General features: G+C 40.4%; 1 protein-coding gene across 1 annotated transcript in view; it reads right to left on the bottom strand.

Annotated features, from left to right (window-relative positions):
- Window positions 1-12,513: 12,513 nt before the first annotated feature.
- Window positions 12,514-16,792, bottom strand: part of ECHDC3 (enoyl-CoA hydratase domain containing 3) — a 9,107-nt gene continuing 4,828 nt past the window's right edge. Inside the window, exons 4-5 of the mRNA XM_030014946.2 lie at window positions 14,561-14,761; window positions 12,514-13,007 (exon numbers count right to left, since the gene is read on the bottom strand). Of these exons, the coding sequence (XP_029870806.1) occupies window positions 12,678-13,007; window positions 14,561-14,761 (531 nt within the window). The 3' untranslated portion in view covers window positions 12,514-12,677. The remainder of the gene's footprint in view (window positions 13,008-14,560; window positions 14,762-16,792) is intronic.

Raw genomic sequence — 16,792 nt, 5'->3', positions numbered from 1 at the left:
GGGGGAAAGTGTTTTAAGATTTGGTTTTATTTTCTTATTACCCTACTCTGATTGGATTGGTAATAAATTAAATTAATTTTCCCCAAGTCAAGTCTGTTTTGCCCATGACAGTAATTGATGAGTGATCTCTCCCTGTCTTTATCTCGACCCACGAGCCTTTCATCATATTTTCTCTCCCCTGTCCAGCCGAGGAGGGGAGTGATAGAGCAGCTTTGGTGGGCACCTGACATCCAGCCAGGGTCAACCCACCACAGTAACATTGCCAGTCTTTAATATCGAGTTTTTCTCAACAGCTCTAAAGTGTTTTATGAATAACATTGGTACAAACAGGACGAGTAAGGTTCACCTATGCACTAATCCATTCTTCTCTTGCCAGCCCTCCCTCTTGGGAGGTAATGCCTGTGGTTACTTTGCTGGTTCTCACAAGGAAGGGTGCTGCTTCACTGAGACCACATTGCTAGAGGAAGACAGCAATGAGAGAGGTGGTTTACAGCTAGTTCACTTCTTGCTTTCCATGCAGGCTCGGCTATAGGTGCCGTTCTTGGGAAGTCTGTGGAATGCAGATCATGGGAAGGAAACCATCACACAGTGGCATTTGGCACATCAACAAATGGTATGGTATAGGGCACCTGTATGTATACGGTAGGTACAGGTTAATGCACTGTTCTTGGCCCAAAAGAGGTGGCAAATGCGTGGCTTGTGAGTGTTCCATTTAAAAGGAAGTACAGTGCAAACCTTTTGTTTGTCAGGACACTTTGTAACTTGTTTTCATGAAACTACCATTTTCAACATCATTTAACAAATCATTATAGGCCTTTTAATAAATTATAGTCATTAACCTTGCCTAGGGTAACTGAGGGCAGGATTTAAATTCAGGCAGTAAAGAGTCTGTCCTCTAGGCCTATGTTCAAGATCACAAGAGTGTCAGAGCCAACATCAACTCAAGGACGAAGAGGAACAAAACTGGCTCACAGCCATCTTTTGTACCTTTACAATGCTGACGGGTTCCTGCCTGTGCCAGTGTACAGAGACAGGCTGCTTTTATCTGTGCTCACTCCAAGCTGCCTCTGTGATCTGTTCTTGCAGTTGGAAGAGCTAAAACATGGGAAGACCCTGGTTCCTTTGCCTTTAAGGACATACCTGCCAGTTTTTCTGTAGGGAGTTTCCTGCAGAAGGATTGACACAGAGGCAGGGATCTGACTCATGGCTGCTAGAGACACCTTCTGGAAGAGCTGTCATGGAATAGCCACAGGGCAGTCGTGAATCAGTCCTGAGCAGTCTCATTAGCACCTGATTTCCTAATGGCATCCCGTATATACTTATGTTACCAGCTATTTTTGTATCCTCTATGCAACCACCGCCTTAACAGGAACTCTCTGTCCACATAAAAGAATGGGTTTTTTTTTATCGATATGGAAATGCTTGCATAAACTTTTGTTTAAACCCCTTAGTTTTTAATTAAGTTTTTAATTAAGAAGAAAAAAAACCCCTTTGCTTAAAGCTGATGTTCAGCACCTTTTTCTTAGAACCAACATTTTAGCTTTGAAGAAAAGATTTCAAAAAAGGTTGCAAAAGCATTTCTTTAGCACATTTTTGGCTTAAAATACTGTCTTGCCAGGTCTGTTATTATAGCTGCTTATCACTCTGAGGTAACATTTGCTTTTTGTTTCAAAGTTTCAATTGCTTGCTTTTAGTGTTATTACTGGTGGTGACTCAATTTCAGATGGCCATAGCCTGAAATGGCTTCTGCGTGAACCAACTTAAGCCTCCACACTGAGTCAGAGAAGGATCAAAAGTGGCAGAGAGGAAAGTGAAACAGAGGGCACAGATCACCTCTGTCTCAGCTGTGTAGGAGCACAACCGTACGACAGGACTGAAGGTTGTCTAGTGGAAAAGGCATTGAATCATGACTGACAGGGATGACTCTGGTCTGAGTGGAGCCTTCATAGTAAAAACTGATGAAGCGGTTAAATTACATCTTCCACTCAGTCTGCTGGTGAGAGTTGTCCAGAAACTGCTGAGCACAAAGCTGACATAACCTCTACCCCATTACCACAGGCTCCTGGAGGTTTAGCCTGGGCTGCACCCCGCTTACCACCTTGCGTGCTTATCATTGTGCTTGTTGACCTAGCTGGGTTCACTGCATTCCAGAGCTGGTCATTGAATGTTCTTTATTTGAATTCCTCTGCAGCTTCAGCACAGCCCGGTATACTGGCTCTTTTGGTGTTTGAAGTTATAGGCTTCCCTCACTGTGGTGGCTTTGAACCATGTACTTGCTCCCCATCCTTTTTCTACAGTATGGGAATTTGGGGAGAATCAGTTAATTCAGAGTGATAATCAGTGTTCCCTGAAATTCCAGATATATTAGTGGTATCATTATGGGTGGTCACACTTTCTTACTTTTCATGAAGCCAGGCATAAGCTCAGATAAAGAGACACCAGGCTGAAGCTCAGATAAAGAGACACCTGGCATTTGTATTCTTTAATATTTACAATAGTCTAATGATTACCATTGCAGAGTCTTGCAAAGTGTTCACCTGCCCTGAGGGATGGAATGACTTGGGAAGATATCTGCATTACAATTGGAATATTGTTCCTGCTGGGGAGAGGACTTCAGAGAATATTTTTATTTTTCAACAGTTCCTGCTGTGCCTTGGCATTTACAGTCCATCTGGACTAACATCTTCAGCAGTTTTCTTCTCTACCCAGCAGACTTTGGGCCAGCAGTGTGACACACAGATTAGTTTATCACCAAGCTATAAGTAGCACAGTTGATTAGTTTTTATCATTCACTGCTTTTAGTGTGTCACAATGGAACTTTATAACTTCCTTTTCAGGTGGGGAAACTGAGTCATGGAGAGAAGAGATGGTGTCACTTAGTTCACCTGTTGAGGAGGGTGGAAGAGGTGACACTGAGATCCTGGCTGGCTGGGAGACCTATCCTCTGGATTGCTACCTGTTCCTGAAAATCTGAGGCATGAAGGCACGATTGTCACCCTCCACTCACCTCTTCTGCCTGGCTTGCTGATCCAGTCTCCTGGCAGGTCTTTCTGAATCGCTTGTTCCCTCCAGAACCTCTTACCATTCCACACAAACTCATTTGGATCTAAAATTAAAACTCCCTAGGAAAGCCAGAACAACCAGGCTTTCCCAAACTGCTCTGCTGAATGGTCCAGGTCCCCCCAAACACATCTGTCTTTCTCACAGGTGTATTTCTTAAAGCAGAACAGGGTCTCCTCATGCTTCCAAAGATCTTCCTAGAATTTGGTACCGTCACCCATCTTGACGATCGGATTGCAACTGGTCCTCCAACGTAATCAGTGAGGCTGCAAAGACAGGGGCTGCAGGGAAAGTGGGAGAAGAGAGTTTAGACCCACAACTTGCAGGACTTCCAGGAGGACTTTCTCACACATGGTGTTCAGAGAGCTGCCTGATTAAACCAGGGGCTCATTCCCTGTGAGCAGTCAAGTACAAAAACAGCACTGGCAGAACTGGCCCAACACATTAACCAGGAATTGCTTCAAGATGTGAGCTGTTGATGCCCTCTGCTGACAGTTTGCTATATAGTGCCATCACTTTTAAAATAAAGTATTTTCTGTTGTGGCACAAACAAGGATCTCTGAGGATCTGTAGTAAACTGAAGGCACCTCCCTCAGGCAGAGATTTCTGGGGTTTATTGCTTGATTTTTTTATGTCCTTTCTCACTATTGTAACTTAGATGAGACATAACAATCACCCCACATCAAAGATAAGTCCAGTCTAAGCTGTTGTGCAAGGCACTGAGTGTACACATAGTGAGAGCCAATTTTCCCCTGGAGAGCTTGCAGTCTACAGAGACAAGACAGATAAAAGGTAGTGGAAAAAAAAAAAAGAATGATCAGCCCCATTTTACATATAGGCCGCTGAGATACTGAAAGATCTAGCTGAGCCTGCAAAAAGGCAGCTCTATTACCCTGCCTGGAAGCTGTAGTCAGACGAATTCAAAGCAGAAATAAACCACAAGTTCTGACTGCATGGAGAATGGATCACACTGTTGGCATCTTCTTTTTTTCCTTCTTTTTTTTTTTTTTTTATTTTCTTCACAAGGTTAAATAATTCCTTAGCTCAACCAAAGTTGCAATTCAGTCAAATGCCATATGGGGATAAGCAGGCCAAGAAGCAATGACCTGTGATAAACAGGTTGGACTAAACAGTCACGTTTCGTTTCTGCCTCTATCAGCTTGCCCAAGGTCACACCAGTGTTTTGTGAGAAAGCCAGGAAGTTAATCCAGTTTTTTTGTTTGTTTGTTTGGATTTTTTTGTTTGGTTGTTTTTTTTTGGGAGGGGGTTGTTTTGTTTTGGTTTTGGTTTGTTCAGGGCTTGAAAATCTTTTTTCCTCTTGTTTACATTTCAGAATTATCTAACAAATGGCTTATAGGAATGTATTTAAATATTATAGGGATGAATGGGACAGAAAGGTCTAGGGCATTTTAACAGTTTGGTTTTTTTTAGCCTATGAACTGCTACTGAGGTCTTTACCAGGACTTTTGCTGTGGTAAATTTACTGTTTGGATTTTGCTAGTTTGGTAGCTGTGAGTGCTGAATAAACTGGTGTGCCATTTCAACCATCCAGTGCCTCATAAAGATTTCAGGCTGGCTGTGGAAATATTCCTGGATTGTCTGCTCTGAATGAATGCTCACGTGGAAAAAGACTAAAAGCTTACAGGAATATCCACAGACAGCAAACAAAAAGCACTGTTATCTTTGACGACTTCCATTTTACCATGCTGAGTACATGGTAAGTACTAAGTGTTTTTTCACAGGCTATGTAAAAGGATAAAAATCCATTCTTGCTGCCAGACAAATGCTATTCCCCAACTCAAGCTGCAGAGGCTTCTGATTTCAGTGATTAAGACCAGTTTCCAAGCCCAGCTGTGGGGAGAAGACATCAAAATTTAAATTCCTGAACCGTAGTGGTGTCACTGTATTAAGCAGGTTCTAGCAAGAATAATAGCAACAATAATAATATGTAATAATCTTGATAATTAATAATAACCTCAGGCTAATGAATAAGGGACTGATTGTCCTTGCATGAATATTCTTGCTGGTCCCAAAGAAAAAGGGGTAAACTAGGTCAATTTTCCAGTCCTCAGCATGGGTGCTCTGGAGAGCACCTCAGCATTTCTCCTGCAGGGCCTTCTTTCAGAGAACCAAATTTTCACATTAACCTGCTCTTTCATGTATGTCTCTTTCATTTCTTACAGGTTTTGCATTAAAACCTGATGCTTTCACCCACTCCAGTATTTATGGTAGTGCTGCCAGTTGTTAAAATGTGGTATGTGGTATTTTGTAAAGCTTTCCAGATTTGTGTACTTATATAAGAATCTCAGCATTCATTAAAAAAACCCCAAAAACTAACCCCCAAGCAGGGAGAGAAAAAAACAGAATAAGAATTCTGACTTCATGCTAAGGACTCATTAAAAAAGGCAAGAAAAAGAACACTACTTTTAAAATATTTTTATCCTAATCTAGTGAGGTCTTGAAAGAGAAGGGAGACTAACTCAGAAGTATTCCCCATGTCTATATTTATACAATATCCTAACAGAATAGAGTTTTTTGTTATAGGATTAACTCCCTTAAACAACAGATGATAAAGTTTTAATGGCATGAAGGGTATATTTCATTAAACAGGTACAAGAAACAAAATACTGATATCTAGATTAAAGACCACATTAGGAAAATGCCTTCATGTGTTCATTTGCTTTCTTCTTTTCCCCATGTTCTATATAAGTTTTACCAATTCTTTGTTGTTTCTTTCCAGAAGCATCACTTGGTGCCTACACTGAGAATGATTTTGGGTCAGGAAGTGGAGAAGTCTGGAGCAGGTATATACCACATTATCCTTGATGCTGACAGGGCAGAGTTGACAGGGAAAACATTGTTCATCTTTCAAAAAATGATTTCATCCTCTGTAATTGTTTATAGGAGGACAGGTCTGGAATAAAACCCGAGTGCCACTTTGGAAGACCTAACGCCTTCTCTGTCATCAGCCGCTGAGGCAGCCTGAATGTCAACATTCTCTTATTGCAGTTAATTTGTCCTTAAAAACTCCTTCAGAAAGCAGACTACGGGTGGAGCTTCCGCTCTCTTAGACACGACCCATTACATCAGACCTCACTGACATATGGCTCTAATGAGCCAAGCTGCAGATAGTCTAAGGTGTTGCCATCCATACCTGTTCTGCCTTTCCAGGAGGTGACTTTCCTTCAGCAGAATTGGTGGATGAGATCAATGCCTATATCCGTATTAAGTCCAACAGGTTAACTTGTATTCCTGTGAAAGTTAGTTTAAAGAGTTGGTTGTGTTTTGATCTAGGCTACAGGACTGCTTCTTATTTTCAGTTAACTCCACAGCATTACAAGTTTTGGTTTCGGCAGGCTGAAAACACTGTCCTACCTAAGGAGGGAAAATTATAGTCTCATGTATTAAGTAGCTATGACCAATCAAACCGATGAATCTGGCTTAAATTTTAGTAGTACAAATTCAATTTGTTATTTTAATATCTGGTTTTGTTTTCAATTTTTTCTCTATAACAAACAATCAATAAAATATACAATAACCCTGCGATGCTCCTGTTATCACAACTCCAGGATATAAATATTTAAAATAAGTATTAATGTTTTAAAAGTCATATAATGAAAATTAATACAGTTGGCACATCAAAGTTTAATGAATGATTTTCCCCTTTCCAAATACACAATGGTATTAGGGGTACATTTCTACTATTTTCTTTTTATAAAAGCTATGCATTTTGACAAAAATAATTCCTAATATTGACAACAAGCAGCCAGGAAATTGTACATCATACAATGGAGAGTGAGAAAGGTATAGCTCTGATGTTTTTTTCCCTCCTTTGCGAGTGTAAAACAGGATGGGGATGCATTATTCAGTGGCTAAATTCAGAATTAGTATAATCGAGGTGCAATGACAATGAAATCAAGACAAATGAATTCTACTCATTGTAATATGAGATTTGTCCTACAGCTTTAATTCTTCATGGAAATTTAACCATTTGCCTATTCTCCTTATTGCTTACAGAAGGCAACGAGCATTTCCATGAGATTGTTTAAGTGTAGAATTATTAGAAAATCTTGCAGCTACAGAGATAGATGGGTTTTACACAAAATCTCTGCTCTTTGTAGCAACCCAATGGGATATTGAGCAAAATAATGGTCAGAAAGAACATTGCCAGGCTCCTAATGAGAAACTGTTGACAGTAAAATTACCCCAACATTCATCAAAAAGCCAATAAATGTCAAGCATGGGGCCTTTGATGCAGTAGCTCATAATTTCTGTTCAGAAGCCTTTGCAGTCTCTTCAGGGCATGCAATCATCCCGCATTTCTGCTGATTTTACTGAAAACTTCGTTGCTGAAGAAGTACAAGGAGCAGGTGTCGGCATTCTGAATGCCGCTGTTACGGTGCCACTGGCTCACCGTGAGACCTCAGGCAGAGCACATTTGGCCTCAATTTCCCCATCTGCAATAAGGGAACGACAGTATAGGAATTACCCAGAGGCAATTCTGTGAAGGACACAGCATTGCCATCCAAACGCTCAGAAATCATGAGCTAGATGGTAAAAACTATGATGCTGACTTTTGTCAATGAGTTAGTCATGTATTTTTAATGTTAACTACGTCCAGCTTTTTGTGCCTCTGTAGTACGTATTTTCAAGCTCTCTCCTCCACAGCTGCAGGAGATTACTTCAAACCAACGCATAACTAATTCTTACCCAGTCTGCTGAATTCTGGGTTGGGTGGCCTTAAGAAAACCACATGAAGTTTATATAAAAGCTTATATAAAGTCCCATTCTGTTCTTCAGCTCTGTGGAACGTGGAATGTATAAATACCTGGCCCATCACCCGAGTCCTCTGTTTAACTCTATCTTCAGCATATATCCCCTAAATGATGTGGTGAGGCAGATTGTTGCCTGGTCCATGAATTAGGAACAACCTTGTGTATCCTCCAGATTTTGCCTCTGTATCTTTTCTAAAATTTCCAGGTAAAGGCTCAAAGCCATTCTTCTAAGGCCTCCATGGACTCTGAGGTCAGTGGCTGGATAGTTCATTACATTCATTCTGGCAATTCATTGCTTGCATTTTCTCGACCAGTTTCCAGCTGTTTCTGTGTATATGAATAGAAAACATGTCCCTGTCTGTCATTTGCAGTGATAAGCTGCATCCTACAGGCTGTACACAGATGGAGTCCTGTTTACAGAGAAGGCTGAGTGTATGCCACATGCTATTAGGGCCACTTGAAACCAGGCTAATTACCTGGCAGACATCACTGCAGAGCAGATTCTTTAATAAAAATGAATGGGGTGACAAGGGATAGACTCCTTGCTATTCTGGGACAAACTCTTTCCTCAGGCAGCAGATAGCCACAGCAGTAAGGCTCCTGATCTATCAGTTGGTTTGCTGTTTCTTGGCTGGAGAGCTTAATTAACAATTCTGGAATTGGTCTGTTTCCCAGGAATAGCCTGTAAATCAATTAAATTAAACAATAAAGGCAGATGTGGCAAAAATAAAAATCCCACACAAGTCAGAAATGAAAAATTATGTTGCTTTGTCAATCCACAGGGGCCAATGCAGGAGTGTTCTAAAACCTTCTGAAGCTTTTCTGTCTAGTGGTTCAAGCTAGAAGGAAATGTTCCTGTGGATGCCACCATTTTTGGAACTGATGATTACTAATTACATAATTATTGCATGAAATAGTACAAACAAATACTGTGAAAACTGAGTTAAAACATATTTACAAATATTTTTTCTCTTCAAGATTTGAAAGTACAACACAAACATGTCACACCTGTGAATTGGACTGAAAAAGACCACAAGCCTAGAAAAGCAGTGTTCTTAAGGATCTGAACTCAGTCGTCAAGAGTGCTGTGCTTCCTCGACTTCCACGGATTTGAATTGTGAAGGAGCTCAAGGCATTGTGGTGTTTGGTCTTTTACAGGGAAAGCCAAGGATAAGGTAACACTCCTACCCTCTGCCTATCATATAAACAACCAGAACAACATTTTTGCTACTTAACTTCCCCTCCCATCACCATTTTGTCTTGCTAAAGCATGTCTGTTCTTAACTTTACATAGCACTTCCATTAATGTCAGTCTGCTCACAGTGAATAATGCTAAGGATACCTATATGTCTTTGTAATATTAGTGTCTTACGAGGCCATTCAAATTCAATGAATCCATGTGCAGGAATAACATGATCAGAATTTGATTCCATTGCAGTGTAACTATTTCAAATGAAGTAATTATTCTATAAAAATGCAGAGTATTTTTTCTTCAAAAATTATAACCAGGAGTTACTAATAATGCCAAACCCCGTCTTGTGTTGATGGCAATCAATTGCAGGAGAATTTCTAAATTTCAGAAAGAATGTGCTCATCTAAACTATCGCTCATGTTAAGATGGCCAGTGAAACCATTTTATTACTGCAGTTAGTTGGAAAGAGCACTATTCTGCAAAAATCAGATAATGTACTTATTTCTAAAAGCCTGGAACAAAAGAGCCAGTAGAGATTTGCTGAGTAGTTGCAAGATAGCCATTAAATATAAATATTTTTAAAAACAATTTACTCTTTCCTAATGCTTTTAGAGCAGCATGTGGGAACAGAGTCTAAGTAAGTGCAGCATCGTACTGCATTAAAAAGGACACAATGAAGGTTATTGGGCTCCAGATTTAACCATTCTATCTCTTAACTGCTCATAACAGTTCCTAAACTATATAAACTATGTGAGTTTATATAAAACCCATTTTTCCTAGCGGTCACAATATAAGTTTATATTTTTAAAACAACTATTACCAATGATCCACATTTTTCACATTCCTATAGAAACAAACTATTTTTAATGGTGAATTCAAGTTTCAGTTTCCATTCCTCAAATTAAAAATAGCAGCATAACTGGAAATTGCTTTCTCTTCATCCTGAGTATGCATTGTCGATGGAAAAGAGAATTGCTTTGTGGGGCTGTATATGTATAAATGATATGGGTATTTATATCACTGGCTTGAATGAAAATATGTAGGCCAGTTAGAAAGAAAAGGGGCTGATTTTTGCTCCAAACTATCCAGGTCTTGCTCCAGCATAAGGAATAACAGAATTTAATTATGCTACTCAGGCAGCGAAGTGTCATTCAACGCCTTGATCCCAGCAGTGCACCTGACAGAGTACAGCCCATTGCTACTACCCGGGAGACAGATTGACTGAACCATGAGACCACTTCTCATAACAGAGGGACAATGACAAGGCTGACACTACCGACAATGGCCTTTGCAAGGTGGCTTTCATGCTTACATCATTCTGAAGCAGACCTGCAGCAACTGCATTGCATAGCACTTGGCCCGGGCTTCCTCTAGCTCCATACAGCACCTGCATGGCCCAAAGGCCCAGAGATAAAAGTGTTGACTTTTTGTTGCAGCAGTTTTTCAGTTCAAAGTACCCGAAATAACAGGCAGGCCTGCCAGCAGTGTCGTTTTTAGCACGATGCTGAGAATGCTCAGGAGTGTTAAGCAAGGCCCATGGGGATAGTATTAGGGTGCTGTAAAGGGCTAAGTGAGCCAAAGCTCACGTGGATTCATCCATACTGCCTAGGAGTAATTGGTGTCTGGAGAGAATTGTCCCAGTATTTTACTGGGTATCTGGTTCACTCCAGAGGAGAACTGAGGAATGAACTAACACTCATATGGACAGGGAACCAAGGACACAGGAAAAAACATACCTTAAAAAAATCCTTCTTAATTCATGATACTTCCACATTTGGAGTTTTAGTAGCTGTAGGTAGGATTAATCTGATCTAACTTAAGACATCTGGTCCCTTCCAGGCCAAACCATTCTATGATTCTATGATATGAGCTAAGCACTTTAGGCTACTTTTACTGTCAACAAAGAAAAAAAGGCCCATCCATACCGTAATTCACCTGGTCTTTCTTTGATGCCTATTTAAGGATGAAATGGATAAGCCTGCATGATTTGGCTATGTGGAACTTCAGAAAAAATGTCTTTGCCAAGAGGCCATCCCATGTTGATCACCATGGATTGATACCGAGGCTCATATCATTACCATCATCAATAATACATCCTCAGCAAATTTGCAGATGATGTGAAATTGGGAGAATGGCTGACATACCGAATGGCCTGGCTTCAATCCAGAAGAACCATAATCTAATGAGAAATGCAAGCTTCTGCACCTGGGGAAGAATAACCCCAAGCACCAGTACAGGCTAGAAGCTGACTGGCAGAGCAGCGGTCTTGCTGAAACCGGGCTTACAGTGGATGCCCAACTGAATATGAGCCAACAGCGCACTCTCATCACCAATAAGACAAAATGTATACTGAGCAATACTGACTGGCTGAAGGTGGCCAGCAGACAGAGGGAATATTTTGTTCTCCTCTGTTCAGCACTGGTGAGGCCACATTTGAAATACAGCCCAGTTCTGGCACAACCAGTACAAAAGGGATGTGGAGAAACTGGAACTGGTCCACTGGAGGGCTACCAAGCTGGTTACCTAGAGAACATGACCTACAAGGAGACTGGAGGAAGCTGGACTTGTTCAGCACAGAGTCTGGCACGGAGGAGTCCAAGTGTGGTCTAAATGCAGCCTGTGGCTGCTTGAAGACCATTACAAAGATAATGGAGGTGAAGTTTTCTCAGTAATGTCAGATAATGTAACAAGGGGCAATGGCCAAAAAAATGCTGCTTTGAGGCTCAGACTGGACATTAAGAAAGCATATTTCACCAGGAGGATTGCACAGCGCTGTAACAGATTACCCAGAGAAGCAGCTGAATCCCTGTTGTTAGAGGTTGTCAAGACTGTAGATCCATGGCTGAACTGCTCTGGTGTTGGTAAAAGCCCAGCTTTGAGCACAAGGATGGACTTTCCAACTAACACATCTAAGATTCTGTGATAAGCTGAAGACATACAGGCTCAAAATTACAGCTGGGTCAAAACACTGCCAGGTGAGAATCTCTGCTGAAGCCCACAGGCAGTGGCTTTTGCAGTGTACCCTTTCTGAAACTAAACACCCCCAAGCCATGCTCAGCCTCACTGGAGTCAACAGCAAAATTCTCTAGAGTTGGGACAAGTGGTTGAACTGATGGTGGAAAAACAGGATTTTCTGTGGGAGACAAACTAGTAATACATACAGTTCACAAGCAGATATATTCATAACGAGCAATGGACTACTCTTGCAGGCTTTTGTTTGTAACATACAAACAGTACTGGAATCCATTATAATATGTACTACCATCATCTCTGGAATGTGTCCAAGCCTTTTAATTCTCTATTAATAACACTAAATGGAAGTTCTCATCCAGAACTATGCGGACAGTTACTGAACAGGGTGATCTGAGCTCTCTCCCAGTTCCTGTGATTCCCTAAGTAACCTGGGACATACTAAACTGATTTTTGCAGCACACAGTTCCCTCTAAAACCCTAGATTAAATTAATTGCTGAAAAAAAACCATCTGGTTTGATTTTTCTTAACATTTATTGTATACTTAGAATAAATTTATTGTGTCTTTGGCATATATAAGAAGAAAAATTTAACTTTCAGTAAGAACAAAAATACAGTTCCCAAAGGCAACTGTGTGAAGAATCATAAAGCACAGCTAAGGTTAGCTTAGGAACAAGATTCATTTCTTCTGATCCTGAGAGTGTGACCAGACAGGCTTACGTTTCTGAATAAAGGCTTCAATACCTTCCTGCCCATCTCTCAAAGTCAAATTGTCTACCATGACCTGAGTAGTCATTTTGTAAGCAGCATCGAGGTCCTGCGTCATCTGTCTGTAAAAGGTGGCTTTCCCCAATGCCAGGACAGATTTGCTGCTTTCGCATATCTTGTGAGAGATTTTCATGGTTTCTTCTTCCAGCTTGTCTTCTGGTACCACCTTGCTGACAAGCCCGTGCATTAGTGCTTCTTGGGCAGAAAGAGGTTCACCCGTGAAAAGCATCTCTAATGCCACCTGAACAAGAAAAAATATCGTATTAAGTCAATTCAGCTGCTTTATTGCTTTGGTCTGCTTGGGGAATTTCAGCCGCCTCCTTCAATTACAAGTTACTTTTTTGACAAACATAAGATTTAAATCTTTTGGCCTCTTAAACTGCCAAGGAAGTGTTAAGAGGTTTCAGCAAAGAGAAGGACTGGGTCTAAAGCTGGCCTTTTTTCAAACCTGCTTGCTGATTCCAGCTGTCCTAGGCTGACAGCTCTGGGTTTCTTTTCAACAGCCCACAATCTCTAGTGATTGCAGTAGGAATTAAGAGAGATGTGGATGGTCCACAATATCAAATGACTGAACTCAGTATTTTAAGCTGGGCATATAATAATAAATAAAGACTTACTACGTCAATGTGTAGTTTTTGAAAATACCTGCCTTACTTTTAAGTTTGGTCGGGGTGTTTTTAAATATGTCCTTCTTATAGCTGCATCTATTTCAGTCTCTTGCTGCTTCCAGCATCCTGTACTTGAGGTTTCAAATTAAAAAAAGACCCCAAATACTCAGTGACTATTCAATGTTATATATCAGTAAGAATTTTCTTCCATGACTTCTGATGCAATTGACCAATGCCATGAATCATAAGAGCTGATTATCCTCATTAGTATCTTTGCTCTGGTAGCTACAAACAATGGCAACATTTCATTCGATAAAAGGTAAAACCCAAGAACTGTAGCGAATGTTCTTGCTACTTTGAAAAGTGGCACAGAGAAAAGTATATCCCATACATTTAAGAAAAGTAATCACAAACCCAAGGAATACTAATTCAGAAACAGTTATAACTGTACACTACAGCACACTTGGGAAAAAAGCCAAAGACAGACTATATTTGAACAGGATAGCCTTACAGATAGGAAATTCAAAGTTGAAGCTCTTACCCAGCAATTGGACTTGTGCAGTTAAGTCACTGCATCTCAGCACAGCCCTGCTGGGCTTGAAGAGTCTGTCTGCATAAATCCAACTGGATCAGAACTTAGAATTTCTTTTCTCAATTACGGAAGCTTTACAGATAATACTATTGTTTATGCAGTGAGAGATGTGTAGTCACAATCAGTAGGAAATAAAGCAGGAAGAAAGTATAGGAGGGTTTTAGATGCTATTTAAAGCATCTTGATCTACACCCAGGTACATCACGCTGGCAGTGAAATGTCACTGCCTGGCAAGAATTGATACCTCCGTGGGACTGATATCCTGAACTAGCAGGGGTTTCCTCATCAGGGGAGAACATCATTGTCTAAAGCACAGAGCTGTCTGTTGGAAAGGAAAGGGATCACTGAGCTGGTGTGCTGCTGGTATGAGTTCATGCTGGTTGGAATTGCATCAGTATGAAACTGCTTTACCTAAACAGAATTCATCCCTTTATTATTTTTCCCAGTCCAAAGAGTTATGAAGCTGTCTTTTGCAACAAAGTATTTGGAATGTTGTTCTGCACAGAAATAAAGTTTAGGCAATGGAACTAAAACTCCTAACATGGAAACCTACTTCTTGCAAAATTACAAAGAGTATCTGGGAAGGAAGCCTACCTTTCTTGGAAGAGATCTGCCCAAGGCCACAGCTGGTGTGGAGCAAAACAGACCAATGTTTACTCCAGGAGTAGCAAATTGAGATTTCTCACTTGCCACTGCGATGTCACAGCTTGCCACGAGCTGACAGCCTGCTGCTGTAGCCAAGCCATTTACTTTGGCAATCACTGGTACTGGAAGTTTCTGGATTAAAGTCATAACCTGCATGCACAAAAGAAAGTGGTCAGTTAGTCCCTGAAATTTAAGCAGTGGCTGTTTTAAAACTTGCAATTGCTTCACACACCTGATGTGTACATTTTTCAGCTTTATTAATTGGAGTTTAGTAAAAGAAACAAGCCCTGTGCAAAATCTGTTCTAATGCACAAGACCCCTGCTCTTCCAGTATCTGCTCAGTTGTGTTTACGTACCATGAGTTGGTCCTGCTAACTCCAGTGGAAATGGAAACCACAAGAATGAAAGGCAGAAACACTTGTTATCAGACCTGCATGGAGCTTGGGTGCCTCTGCACTGCAGGTCTAGTGTTCCTGCCTCTGGGAAGACGTGTATCCAAGACACACCATCCCCACCTTCATTTGCCCCATAATGGAAAACTGACTTAATAAAAGTCTCTGTCCCAAGAAATTAAACCAGCCTCTTGCTGGTTTCTGCATGATCTCGAGCCTGGGTTGATCTCGCCCAAACACAATCACTGGATGTCTTTCTAAGCTTACTCTGCATTCCCTGGAAAGACTTACCTGCCAGGAAACAATTTTTCCTGCTTGCATTAGACATAAGATGGGAAAAACACACTCATTCTCTCTCTCTCTGATAATTCTTGAAGATTGGACATCCAACTTCAGATAGCTGAAGTTAAGAAAGATGAATTTGTCTTAACTTTTCTAACTCAGGTTCTCCTTCCATACAGTGGGAATCAACAAACTTGCCTAATTTTAATGCCTGAAGATAGAAAATGCTAGTTAAATGATACAGTCATTATCTGGATTTAAAAAAAAATAATCTCATATTACACAGTGTAGCAAGGTAACAAATTTTCATTTGCTACTTCAATTTCTTCAGTAGATGAAGTCTAGCAAATTTCATGTTGCTTAGGTAAAATTACCTACATTCAGTTTTGAATTTGATCAGTCTTTGTCTCCATTCTTCTATCTTTGTTTAAAAATGATTTTTCAGTGGATCTTGAGAAGCAGACAACAAAAGAGTAACAATACGTGCATGTGTGCAGACAAATAGCTATAGATTACTCTTGTAGTTATAAAAATTCAAAGTCAACTGCTTCTCCGAAAAAAACCCCTCGTACTTGTGGTTTTGTATTTGAAAAGCATCTGGAGAAGTGATATTCTCAGCTGTCTCAAACGTGTATGTGGCAAGTACTTAGTTCTCGGATACTGCATTATATAGTATTGCTAACACTGTTATATGCATGGGGAAACAGAAGTGTAGCAGCTGAGATGATCTGCCTAAGATTACCAGTCATAGACAGATGTAGAAGCCAAAGTTCCTGAAAACCAGTCCAATGCTCTGGACCCCCTAGTCCACAATGCTGTAGGCATGTCATTCAGGGTAGGATCCATTCTACTTAAGTACTGAAATTTAGGAAGACACGATCCTGTTTTGGAAACCCTCAAAAGCACCTGTCTCTCTCTATTGACCAAAAAAAAGCCAAAGTCAATTATTCTACCAGATAACTAAAATTTAGATATTAGTTAGGATCCTAAATAAAGCCTAAATTAATTTCTCTATTTCTGTTTCCCCATAAAGTGCCATTATTATTTAACAGTAAGACCTTCTTCCTCCATGGGGATAATAGTGAGTCATGATTTAGAAGAAAATTAAATCCCTTTAGGATACTCAGGTAGAGAGTTTAAAGCACTTATCACTACCATGAGCATCAGAAAATAGATCACTTCAAGTGTCATTTCTTCTATTTAATTTCTTCCTGAACTTGCTTTGCCAATTTCACAGAAGCATTTAGGTTGACAGTGACCTCTTGAGGTCATTGAGTCCAATCCCCCTACTCAGGCAGGCTTGGGTAGAGCAGGTTGTCCAGGACTGTGTCCAGTTGGGTTTTGAGTATCTCCCTATCTCTGAATTTCATGGTCTCAGGAATATTCATCTAAAATCAGTATACCATTTTTTATTGGTAATAATGCTCCCTTACTAAACTTACTATACAGTAGGGCACCATTCTCACAAAGAAAGCTAGGCTTGTTTTTAACTCTAAATGCTGAAATT

This window comes from Aquila chrysaetos, chromosome 5 (genome assembly GCF_900496995.4).
Source record: "Aquila chrysaetos chrysaetos chromosome 5, bAquChr1.4, whole genome shotgun sequence".
Classification (NCBI taxonomy): domain Eukaryota; kingdom Metazoa; phylum Chordata; class Aves; order Accipitriformes; family Accipitridae; genus Aquila; species Aquila chrysaetos.
This window is presented reverse-complemented; position numbering and strand designations above follow the sequence as displayed.